The following is a 12,993-nucleotide window of genomic DNA, read 5'->3' as shown; positions in this document are numbered from 1 at the left end:
TACTGGACTCAGTCTGGTGGAGGCCGTGGTAGTTGTGGTCCATTAGTCCTTTGGACTAATCTTTCGCTTGCATCTTGTTTTCTTCATTCTCCCTTGCTCCCGATGGGGTGAGACCAGTGGTGTTATCTTAGATGGCTGCTCACAGGCTTTTAAGACCCCAGACATTACTCACCAAGATGGAATGCAGAACAGTTTCTTTATAAACTACGTTACGCCAGTTGAGCTAGATGTTCCCTGAGACCATAGTCTCCACAGCCCTCCGCCCAGCAATTTGGTCCCTCAGGGAGTTTGGATGTGTCTATGGAGCTTCCGTGACCTTTCCTTGTACAAGTTGTGCTGGCTTCCCCACTATTGGGAAAACTTAAATTTTAAAAAGGAAATACAAGAGGATATTTTTATGGCTTTCAAGTAGGGAAGTATTTCTTAAATAGTACACAAAGCACAAACAATAAAAAAAATTGATAAGTTAGACCTCATTAAAAGTAAAAACTTCTGTTCATTAAACGACACTTTAAGGAAACTTAATAGACAAGACACATACTGGGAGAAGTTATTTGTGGTGTGTATGTTGTTGCTGTTAGTTGCCCTCAAGTCGATTCCAACTCATGGTGGCCCCATGTGTGCAGAGTAGAGCTGCTCCAGAGTTTCGCCAGAGCTTGCTTCTGGGGTGCCTCAGGGTGGGTTCGCGCTGGTAGCCAAGCGCTTAACTGTTTGCGCCACCACAACCAATACCGTATTAACATCAAGAATATAAAATGAATTTGTACAAGTCAATAAGAAACAACATGGTAGAAAAATAGGCAAAAGACCTTGGAACATACATTTGCCAGAAGAGAAATATTAGTGACTCACTGATATGTGAAAGCTTGTTCAGCCTTATTTGTTAGGAAATGCAAATGAACACCAAGTTGAGATGCCCACTAGATAGGCGAAACTTAACTGGCGATCCTAAATTGTGAGGGTGTGGATCCACAGGGACTCTTGTGCTCTGCTGGTGGGAGTGTAAAATGGCATAGCCATATTGGAAAACTTAAATATTCACACACCCTAGGACCTATCAGTTCCCCTCCTAGACATACCCTAGAGAAACTCTGTTTAGAATAGCAAAATCCAAAAATATCCAAGAAATGCCCATCGCTAGTAGAATGAATAAATGAATTGTGGTATATTCCTAAAAAAAATAGCAGTGAAAAGGAGTAAAGTATAGTTACATGTAATAGGACGCATGAATCTTAGAAATACATTTAGAGAGAAAAGCAAACAGAAGAATAATATATCTGTGTGATGCTACTTTTTAAAATTTAAAACCAGTAGTAGATTGAAAGAGGATATATATCAATTTATTCCCATTCTGTGAAGCAGCCAGGAACAGCTTACCATATTTCTCTGCTTGCTTCCTCTCCCCTGCTACCTGACTGGTTGTGTTCATTTGGAATTTCAGTTTCAGACTGGTAGCTATTACTATTTTAATGTTTAAAAAAGTTATTGGATCATCATGTTTTAATCAAGTACATCTTTAACATATTGCTGATCTGTATCAGCTAGCAGAGCAGTGATTTCTTCAAGCTGCCCAACATCAGTCACACCATGTGGGGTCACTCTATGATTGTATTCTGGCAGCGACAACTTTGTCAATAATATGATAGCTTGTATTTTCATTTTTTATTCAAATTATTCTTTTCCCCTAGCTTCCTAGCTTAAATTTCCTGTGGCTCTGAACCCCTTGCTAATTTGCAAGGCTAGATTTTGCGTTAGGCAATAGAAATCAGTACCTGAGATGATTATATATCCTTTTTTAAGATGTTATGGCTTGTGATATACACAGTAGAATCTTGTAAAGAAAGAAGTTAGTAACTTTAGACTTACAGCTGATCTGAAACATTTAGTATTTTTAGTTGAAAAAGTTGTTGATGTGTTTGTGAGTGTTAAGATGCCAGAGATGGTGTCTTTATCTTACCAAATATTAGAGCATGAATTCTACTTTAAGGAGTTGTGTTAGATGCTGAATTTGCAATAGATGAATAGCATAGACCCTGTCCTCAAAGATTAGGATCTGGTGGGTGTAGTAGATATGTAAACAGATAATTTCATTACGTTGAGGTATATGCAATGATAGAGATATTTGGGCATTTTTGAAATAGAAAGGAGAGCTTACTTTACTAGGGAAGGAGGCAGACTGGGAACACCATTCCTGAATAGAAGTTAATGCATGCATGATGTATTCCCATGCAAAGTTCCTCATGTTTGTAATTTTCTTCCTTTCACAGAAACATTAGAATTAAGATGAGTGAGAAAGTTGTTAGTGTAAGGATAACCTTGAAAACCCTCCGATCTGTCTTTACAAACTTCAGTACCTGTACTACTATTACTAACATACTACGTGTAATAACCACTATAGTAGGTAACAGTCAGCCGGTGGATAGTTTTAAACAGGGAAGTGACAGGATCCTGTTAACATTTTAGAAAGATCACTTTCATGATGGTAGAGAAGGTAGACCTGAGAGGACAGAAGCCTATAGAGGGCCTCTACTATGGCAGAGGTAGTAGGGACAGAGCAGAGGGGACGTGTTATTTCAGAGATAAAAAATCACTACAACTTGGCAATTGAAAGATTATAGGCTTTAGTTCTTAAACTTTGTTGCCCATCAGAATCACTTGGGAAGCTTTTAAACAATACCAATTCCTGGGCCTGATCTAGACTGACTAAATCAGAATTTTCGGGATGGAGTCTGGACACCAATATTTTTAAAAAGTACTTCATGATTCTAATGTGTAGCCAGTGTTAAGGACCACTCATTTGAGTTGTGGAGGAGACGGGATAATCAGAGGTGAGTACCAGCCTGCCGACTTAGGCTACTGGTAGATTGGGGTGGCGAGCCTTGAACAGTTTCTGTTCCAGGGTAGCTATTCAGATATTTTCTGATCTGAATGAAAATTGATGACTTTAAACACAAACCAAAATCAGTTCCTCATTTAATTTCTGGTCTAAATTTGAATGAATTGACCAGAGTTCAATATTTTATTCACTGCGGCCCAACCAAAATAGTTTCTGTCACATGCAAAATTACCTTAGAATAGATATTTATTGGTATGATTTGAGGAAAAGACATCACCAGTCAATTTTGAAGATGCTACAAATCACCTTGAGTTGTGGTGTGATATTGTGAAGCAAGGTGCCAATGAAAATAATTTGACTCAGTAATAGTGTGTTGTTATAAAAAATTAATGTTTCTATTCAGTGGCATAGCCAGAGATTTTGGGTCCTAACACTTGGTAAATGGACAGATATTCAGTAAGTGTTTATTGAATTGTAATGTTTCTTTAATCTACCAGAAGGGTGTAATATTTTCCGCACAATTTTTTCTACATTAATTGAGGAATGAAAGGCTGCATGTTTGTCTTTCCACCCCAGTCCCCCTTCCTCTGTCTGCGCTCTGCATGTGCATTGTCTACCTTTGCATTCCTCTGTTCCCACTGCTGTTGCCCTAGTGTAGTCAGGACTCTTGCTTCCAAATGATAGGAATAAAACTTAAACTAGCTTGAGCAGTAAATGGAATTTTTTGGTGCCTATAAGCAGCATCTGGCTTGGCTTGGTAAGGATCCTGAGATGTATACAGAATTGAAAGAAGGACTACAGGAACCAGGCCTTGGGGACTGGAATGGGGATAATACGCCACTAGAACCCGCTTTCATCTCTTCTTGCCTCTGCTTGGCTTCATTCATTTTTATCGCAGTGAGGCCTTTGCTGTCCTCAACCCCAGCCTCGCATCTGTCTGCTAGGTACCGTGAACCCAGAGGCAAGGCCATTTCTCCTCATGCTCTAAATTGGGAAATTCATTTGGACCAATCAGTTTGCCCAGAGAAAGGAGGGTACTGTGATCTGTCTGGTTTGGAGCTCATGCCAACCCCCTGTGGCCAGGAGAGGATAGGTGCGTGACTAAAGAAGAGACAGGAGAAGGAAGGCTTGTTGTGTGACCAAGACACTCACGTCACCGTCCTCTCTAAGGCTCTGTTACCCCAGCCTTGTGACGATTCCCCACTTTTCTCCAGCTGCTTACTGTTGTCGGGTTTGTGTTTCTGAACCACAGCTGACATCATGATTCCCTGGTTACCTAACTTAACGGCCCCTCACTGCCGCTAGCACATTGCTGTGGTGTGCTGTCCCGTTGGTTCTGACTCGCAGTGCCTCTGTAGGACAGAAACCCATAGGGTTTCCTGGACCGTGGTCTTTACGGCGTAAGGGGCCACGGTGGTGCAATGGTTAAGCGCTTGGCTGCTAACTGAAAGGTCTGCAGTTCAAACCCACCAGCAGCTCAGCAGGAGAAAAAAACCTGCCTATCTGCTGTTGTAAAGATTATAGCCCAGGAAACCCTATGGGGCATTTCTGCTCTGTCCTATAGGGTCTCTATGAGTTGGAATCGACTCGACGGCACACAACAATCTTTATGGGAGCAGATCGCCACGTCTTCTGCAGAGCCTCTGGGTTCGTTCAAACCACCGACCTTTCAGTTAGCAGCCAAGCAACTTAACCATTTTGCCACCAGGGTTCCTATTGCCTGTATAGCACGGCATCTAAACTTCTGGTTTGAGGTACATTCTATAATCTGACCCCAGAATACCCTTTCAACTTTATCTCTTAGTTTTCCTATTCACTGCTAAACTGAGCTAGCTGGCCCTCTAAGTTCTCCTAACACATGTATTTCTCACTGGGTCAGCCAAACCTTAAGTAAAAGTTTTGTGGTGGTAGTCTCCCTGTTTTATTTGTTTGATGTCTCAAAGAGCCTCCAAAGGCCCAAAGACTGAAGCATTTTAGCTGTTCTTAGATTCTGGTGAGATCTGTATCATTGTTGGCAAAGTGTACCAGCTTAGATTTTTTTTGTTGGTGGTGATACAGAGTCCACTTCTCTGTGCAGTCACTTAGGACAGGTAATCAGGGGGAAACGTGGCTTGCCAGTTAGGAGACTTTGGCTCTGCACCAATCTCACGGCATTTTCAGGAAAATCACATCATTTCTCAGTGGTTCGCTTTCTCGAGGGTCAGGTGAACGAGTAATACATGTGTCTATCCTTAAAAGCGGATTATGAGGCTCAAGTGAGGTAATAGCTGTAAAAATGTTTTGAAAGGTTAAATTGTACTATGCAAATTTAAGGTATTTAATTGTTTATTGTTTATATTTAGTTACCATGTTTTCTTGGATGCTTGACTGGAGAACCCAGTTTCAATAGTAATTAAATTTTGGAAAAATGTATGGGAAAGCATAAAGTAGCACACAATTTCAGAGTACTATTACTGTGAGTGCACTGTTTGGCTGAAGATAGGCAGCAGAGCTAAAACAATTAATTAATTAACAAAATATACTTAATTCTTCTTATGGACAAGGCACTGATTGTATAGTTACTGTGTATCAAACCAAGCCTGGCTATAAAAAATGGTTAAATTATGTAAGATTTCATCAGAGAATTAATTTATTTTATTCTCCCCATGGTTTATTGCTTCCCCATCCATGGAGCTGGATATTTAAAACTTAGATTCTAGGCATTAATATAGAATTTGAGTTATATCGAATTTTTAACAGTAGCCTTTTTGATACTTGCAATAAGCATGTTTTTGGACTTATAAATGGATGGACCTTTTTGAACACTTACTCAGTGATTAAAACTCACTCAAAATAACATCTTTAGTTAAGAAGCCTTTTCTAGATATCTACCAAATTCAAATTTGTTACTTTTTCTGTCATCTCTATAGTCTATTGCATCAGCAGACATGGATTTCAACCAGTTGGAGGCATTCTTGACTGCTCAAACCAAAAAGCAAGGTGGGATCACATCTGACCAGGCTGCTGTCATTTCCAAGTTCTGGAAGAGCCACAAGACAAAAATCCGAGAGAGCCTCATGAACCAGAGCTGCTGGGACAACGGGCTTCGAGGCCTGAGCTGGAGAGTTGATGGCAAGTCACAATCAAGGCATTCCGCTCAAATACACACCCCTGTTGCCATAGTGGAGCTGGAATTAGGGAAAAGTGGACATGTGAGTTTAACTATGATCAATTTCACTTGGTAAACTATCTTTTCCATTTGTTTATTAGAGGATATTACCCAGCTTATTCAAATTGATTTTATGTAAGTCATCTGTGCAGAGATAAGACTATGCAGAGGTAATAGGGAGAGACTCAGTTCTGTAGATTCCCTTTTCAGAGGTAGAATCATTTGAAAAACTTGGGTACTCCCAGTTGTGGACAGAGTCCGGAAACTAGGGTCAGGGTCTTGGCAGCCATCTCAGAAGAACAGAATGGGTCAACAAGGTGACGCCCAGAAGTTGGCCATTACCACGTTTTGGTTAGATCTCAGAATCCTTGGCACAGGGTCAGAATTTCCAAGGCAGTGATGGGGATGTGAAATGAAGATGAGGAATTGAGCTTAAAGAACACAGAACAAAACTCTCTCACCCAATCATCTTTATAGTCAAAATCAGATACAGAGGCAATGTATTTTAATTACATTAATGTACTCTTTGAAAGATCCTGAATATGCTATCTCTGTGTCTTAGCCCACAGACAGTTTTAATTTAACCATGATTATTTTTGAAACACGGCTGCTTTTCCTTGTAGTTTCTGCAATCATTGTAGCAGCTAATTTTAGCATCTGCATGTATTTTCTTGATGTCATTTTGTGCTCAAGATTACTGCCAGATCAAACTTTAAATGACCTGATTTATATCTTTTGGGAAAAAAAAAGAAGTATTGTAATTAGTAAGAGAAAAGCCAGATCACTGAATTAGCTAATCAGATTTATTTTCCGATAATCAAATGAGAGCTTCTATTACATCCTATTATAGAAATTATTTCTTTTCTTATAATGATGAGAGTATTTTCAGTTGGCAGTTTTCTTGACATATTCCCTTCTTTAGTTTCTTAGTATTTATAATTTAAAAGATAATTTGTTTTTAAAAATGATTCTTTTTCAAAATACATTTGGAGCACCTTTTATTCGGTTACTGCAAAATAGTGCTAATTGTACTTACTAATTGGTTTGTTTGACCCTAAAGTCATTCTCTTAACCGTTATGCTATATAGCCTGCCTCCTGTTGTTCTAAATAAAAAGTCTGACAGATTAGAAAGGTCTGTCTGATAAGTACACTTGGATAAGTTTCACCAGCCACTTGTACAGGTTGTTCATTTTTCAATCTAGCGATAATGATTTTTCACTTTCTCTTTTAAGTATTTAATGTTTGGAAAGAATATGAAATTGTACGTATCTATTTTGAGGCTTTTCAAGTAAGCTATCTTAGTATTTTTTTAAGCTGACATTTTCCAATGTTGCTTGAACTGGGGTTTAGAATATACCTGTTGATTTTAGTAGCGTACAGAACATGTGAATTTATTGAGTACTGTCACAGGAATTAATTCTGTATGGTTTTTCTCTGGTCTCATTAGCCAAAGGGGCAAAAAAAATTTTTTAACAGCATTATTTTTGTCAATCAGTAAATCTAAACATCACTACAGAGGATTTTCTGCCTAGTTTTAGAAAATTTTATTATTACCTAGGACAGAAGTTGGTAAACTTTTCCTAAAAGGTTAGATATTTTAAGCTTGAAGGCCAGACAGTCTCTGTTGCAAGTATTCAGCTTTGTTGTGGCTCCAGAGCCGCCACAGGCGTGCATAAATGGTCGGGATAGCTGGTTTCCTAGAAGCTTTATCTGTCTGGATAAAGACAATAAATCTGAGAAGCCAGAGAGTCCTTAAGAGATCATCTAGTTTACAAAGATGAATTATGTAGGTGAGATGGTGTATCTCTGCTTTCTAGAGAAGGTATTTGAGACAGATGAGTGACTTGCTCAGACATAGCTGATAAGTGGTGAAGTAAGAGCTAAGATGGGGATTACTAGACTGTTTTTTTCCCAAAAACCACTGACACCGACACTTGGGAACTTTTGTTGGCTTATCACGATAGTCTGTGCCAAGAAAACATGTGGATTGTATAATATAATATGGTAATCAAAAGCATTGATAGGAATAACACTCAGCAATAAAAATAAAAGAACTTTTGATACACGAAACAACATGATTGAATCTGAAATTGTTTGCCAAATGAAATAAGCCAGACAGAGTACGTGCCGTATGATTCCATTCATATAAAATCCTATTAAATGCAAAGTAATCTATAGGGACAGAAAGCAGATTAGTGGTTGTCTGGATAAAGGTGGAGGGTTGTGTAAAGACTTTTGAGGATGATAAAAAGTTTTGTTACGTTGATTGTAGCAGTGATTTCATGGATATATACGTATGTATATCAAAACTTAAATTACACACTTCAAACGTGCAATTTAATGTATATCATTTATACTTCAAAGTTGTGAAAAAAAATTTGGTCATCATGAAAATGATTTAAATTGTACTTTATCCCCCCAAAATTATTTATAATGCAAATGTTTTCTTATCTGAGAAAGGCTATAAAGACAGAAGTAAATAGCAATAGAACCTATGCTAGTAGTTAAAGCGCTTGGCTGCTAACTGAAAGGTCAACGGTTTGAACCCACCAGCCATTCCTTGGGAGAAAGATGTGGCAGTTGCTTCTGTAAAGATTTACAGCCTTGGAAATCCTGTGGGGGCTGTTCTACTCTCTCCTATTGAGTTGCTTTGAGTCAGCATTGACTTGATGGCAATGGGTTTGTTTTTTGGTTTTATGCTGGTAGTATGATCCCATTGCCATCAAATCAGTTTCGACTCATAGCAACAACCTTATAGGACAGAGTAGAACTGCCTCATAGGGTTTCCAAGGAGCAGCTGGTGGATTTTGAACTGCCAACCTTTTAGTTATCAGGCAACACTTGACCACTGCGCCACCAGTATGATACACAGCCTAACTCCTACAGGAAATGTTTTTATGAGAGCTGGATCCTTGGTAAGTATGTCTGTCGCTTCTAGGTGGGTGTTACTTATGAAATATTCCACTAAGTCAAGTTTACATTTTTAGAACAACTGTAGGCATCAGCGTCAAAGTTACTTTGACTCTGCTGACATTAGATGAGCTCATAAGAGAATTAATGATCCTAGGATATCAAGAAGTTAGTTCCAGGAAGGATGACCAGGTGCTTTAGTTTCATTGTGCTGCTATAGCAGAAATACCAAAAGGGGGTGGCCTTAGTAAACAAATTTATCATCTCACAGTTTAGGAGTCTAGACGTTCAAATTCTGTGTGCTGGCCCTAGGGGAAGGCTCTCTCTGTCCACTCTGGGGGAAAATCCTTGTCTCACTTTCACTTGGTGTTCATTGGAGATCTCCACGCGGCATTTGTGTTTCCCCCAGTCTTGCTTTTTGCTTGCTTCTGTGCCCAATCTGCTCCTTATATCTCAAAAGTGATTGGTTTAGACACACCTTATACTGATATGACCTCCTTAACATAACAAAGAAACCCCTATTCCCAAATGGAATTATATCCATGAGTATAGGGGTTAGGATTTACAGCACATATTTTTGGGGGTGCAATTCAATCCATAACATTCTTCCCTTCACCCCCCAAATTCATGTCCTTCCCACATGCAGAACACATTGACCCTCCCCGATGAGCCACAGTCTCATATCTCATCTTCTGAATCATTGAAACCAAGTGTGGGTGAGACTTTGGGCGTGTTCCCTCTTGGGGCAAAATTCCTCTTCATCAGTACAAGTGTGAGACCTAGAGTACAAGTTATCTGCTTCTGAAAAGCATAAAGGTGGAACAGGCACAAGCTAGACATTCCCATTCCAAATGGGAAAAATCACGAGTTAATACGCAAGTCCACAACCCAACAGAGCAAGTTTCATTAGCTCTCAAGGCTTGAAAATAATCTGGTTTTCTGGGACCAACTGAACCATGACCCCACCCTCTAGATTCTGGATGAAGGCCCTTGTCCCTGAATGTCAGCCCTGCCTTCCTGGCCCTCTGGTATGGCAACTCTGCTCCCTCAGCTTTGGGCAGCCCCATTCTAGTCCATCTGAGTGGCGACGTCACCCGCCTTGGCCCCACCTGGCTCTCTTCTTCTAGCCCTTGAGCATGGCTCCCTTAGCTTTGGGTAGCAGCCTCATTCTTTTGGCCCACCTGACTGGCAGCCCCACACTCCGGAACCGAGTTCATGGAGATCTGTCTCTTTGAAACCCAGGAGCAATTTTTCCACCCTTTGAAATGGTGGTGGTGGTGGTTCCACCCTTTGAAGTGGAGGCAGCCCTGCCCACCGTGGCCTCTTCAACAGTTCTGCAGGTCCTCAAATTGTTCCCACGATGGTGTAATCCTTTTCTTGGAGGACAACAGTTGTTGCAACCAAGTCACTGCATTGACCCGTTTCCTGCCTGTAGAATTCCAGGAGGTGGCAGCTTTTCTTAATTTTGTACTGTCTTGTCTGTCCCTTTATGCTGCAGTGGTTGAACAGATCCGTCAATCACAGGCTTAATCTCTTAAACAAAAGATTGAGTAGACTTGCCCTTGGTGAATGTTTTTCCAGGGCACTTTTCCTTAGTTTGTACAATAGAATTTTCCAAGTCTTTAAGTTCCGGTTTCGTTTTACACAGTTCATTTTTTAAGTCTATCTTTTTCTCTCACATTTTACTATAAGCGACAAGGAGAAGCCACAAGGCCCCTTTAAGATCTTCCTTAGAAATCTCCTCAGTACTTGATAAGTTACCAGTTGAAAAGAGACATTTGGGTGTTTATCTTATGTAAGAATTGTATAATAGTAAGTAGTAGTGAATATTTTTGATGTATTGAAAATGATGAGATTATTAACATAGTACTTGTTTTTCTTAGCCAAGTCTGTTTAATATTTTATATACAGTAATGTTTTTGCATTTATTTTGGTCTTAAATGAACAGCCTTATGAGATTTCATTTATTTGACCCATCGACAACATTTGGCATACTTGATGAATCTCTTATTTGGGTTTGAAATACTTGTCTTTCAGGACACCACATTTGCCTGATTTTTTTTTTTTTTTCCCCTTTCTTTTGCCCCTCCTTGTTTTTTTCTTTTCTCTCTTTCTTTCTTTTTTAAAAATATTTTGCTGGTTCCTTCTCATCTCCCCAGCCTCTAAACGTTAGAGAGCCCCTGGGTTCAGCCCTTGTTCCTCTTTTCTTCCTTTTCTACAGTGCACTTTCTAGGTGAGCTTGTCTAGTTTAATGGATTTAAATACTATCGATATGCTAATGACTCCCAAATTTATATTTCTAAACTGTATTTCTCCCCCAAATTCCGGATACATTTTATGATATAATTGAGAACTCCACTTGAATGTGTAAAAGGTATCAAAAATTGAACATGCCCAGTAATAAGTTCCTCATATACATCCCAAAATTGTTCCTCCTACATTCTTCCTCATCTCAGTTAATGGCACCTCCATTCTTCCAGTTTTTCCAGCTCATGTCCTTTCTTTTTCTTACATCCCACGTCCAGTCCATCATCGAATCTTGTTTGTTCAAAGTTTCAAAACTATCTGAAATTTTACCACTTTTCACCACCTCCACTTCTCTGTTCAGATCCCCATTACCGCTCATCTAGATTTTAACAACATTCTCGTAAATGGCCTCTCGGTTTCTGCTCTTTATTTTATTTTATTTGTTTATTTATTAGTATAAAACAATGCTTTACTCACACAGAGAAGAGACAGAGCAACATCAGCTTCAGTAGTGGACACTTGTCCCCTATGGCCAGCAGGTCTCACTCTTCAGCTGACGTAGGGATGGTGGTCTGTACACACCCCTCTTTTGTGCTGCAGTTGAAGGACACCAGTCCAGGACACCTAACCAGCGATTCACACAGAAATGGGTTTGTCCAGGTGCCATGTGAGATACATGCATAAACAGTTTCTGGGAATGTTGACATGTGCTCAGGGCAAGAGGTGAGGGATGTGCTGTAGGCCACCAGCTACTGTGCGATGTGTTTTGGGTCAAGAAGCCCTGGGAAGAGGAGTAAAAGGAGTCAGCCCACATGCTCATCCCATCCTAGAAGCCAGGCTAAGACATCTGGTCCTCAGCACAAGGCTGAATTGTGAGCCACAGTTGCATAGTGCACTTAGACTGCCTCCCTCCATAGTTTCTAATTCCTCCCTCCCATCCCTTGTCCCTTTGTTGTTCCATTCACTTTTTTTTTTAATTAAAATATTTTATTGTGTTTTTGGTGAAAATTTACACGGCAAATTAGGTTCCCATTTAACAATTTCTACACAGTTTGTTCAGTGACATTGGTTTGCTTCTGCTCTTTAGCCTGTTCTCAACATAGCGTCGATTGCATAACATTGCAGTAGTCTAGGTGAGAAAATATTAGCGAGGAAGATGGAGAGAATTTTAGCGGTGAAGAATTTAGTACTATATTTTTACGCAAATAACGTGTGCCTTCTACGTTTGTTTACCAACCCTCCCCTCCCCCCATGAGGTATTTTTGTAAGCGCGCTATGCTAATTTTTTTACAGCAACACATTAAAAAAATTGGCATAGTGGTGCTTATGAAAATACCTTGTGGAGAGGAGGGCCGGGTTGGCAAACAAACATAGAAGGTGCTCATTATTTGCATAAAAATATAGTAATCAGATGGAGAGCATTTTAGCAGTCAAGAAATTTAGCCATCAAGGTGGAGAGAAGTGAACAGATAGAGGATATATTTGAACTTAGACGAGTTGCTTGGAAATGACTTGGATGGCATGTGGAGGATGAAATAAAATGAGGAAGTGGGGTAACTCCTTGGCATGGATATGTTGGTGTTTTAGTCATCTAGTGCTGCTGTAACAGAAATACCACAAGTGGATGACTTTAACAAATAGAAATTTATTTTCTCACAGTAAATTAGGCTAGAAGTCCAAATTTAGGGTGTCAGCTCCAGGGGAAGGCTTTCTTTGTCAGCTCTGGAGGAAGGTCCTTCTCATCAATCTGCCCCTGGACTAGGAGCTTCTCAGCGCGGGGACCCTGGGTCTAAAGGACGTGCTGCACTTCTGGCGCTGCTTTCTTGATGGTGTGATGTCCCCAACTCTGCT

General features: G+C 39.9%; 1 protein-coding gene across 4 annotated transcripts in view; it reads left to right on the top strand.

The window, feature by feature from the left end:
- COMMD1 (copper metabolism domain containing 1) overlaps nt 1-12,993 on the top strand; it is a 160,221-nt gene that overhangs the window by 28,813 nt on the left and 118,415 nt on the right. For all 4 annotated transcript variants that reach the window (XM_023734833.1, XM_023734837.1, XM_004369430.3 and 1 more), the window contains exon 2: nt 5,746-6,027. In XM_023734833.1, coding sequence (XP_023590601.1) covers nt 5,746-6,027 — 282 coding nt within the window. The remainder of the gene's footprint in view (nt 1-5,745; nt 6,028-12,993) is intronic.

This window comes from Trichechus manatus, unplaced genomic scaffold, assembly GCF_000243295.1.
Source record: "Trichechus manatus latirostris isolate Lorelei unplaced genomic scaffold, TriManLat1.0 scaffold00005, whole genome shotgun sequence".
In the NCBI taxonomy this organism is placed as follows: Eukaryota; Metazoa; Chordata; class Mammalia; order Sirenia; family Trichechidae; genus Trichechus; species Trichechus manatus.
Note: the sequence above shows the minus strand (reverse complement) of the source record. Positions and strands in the feature narration are given on the sequence as shown.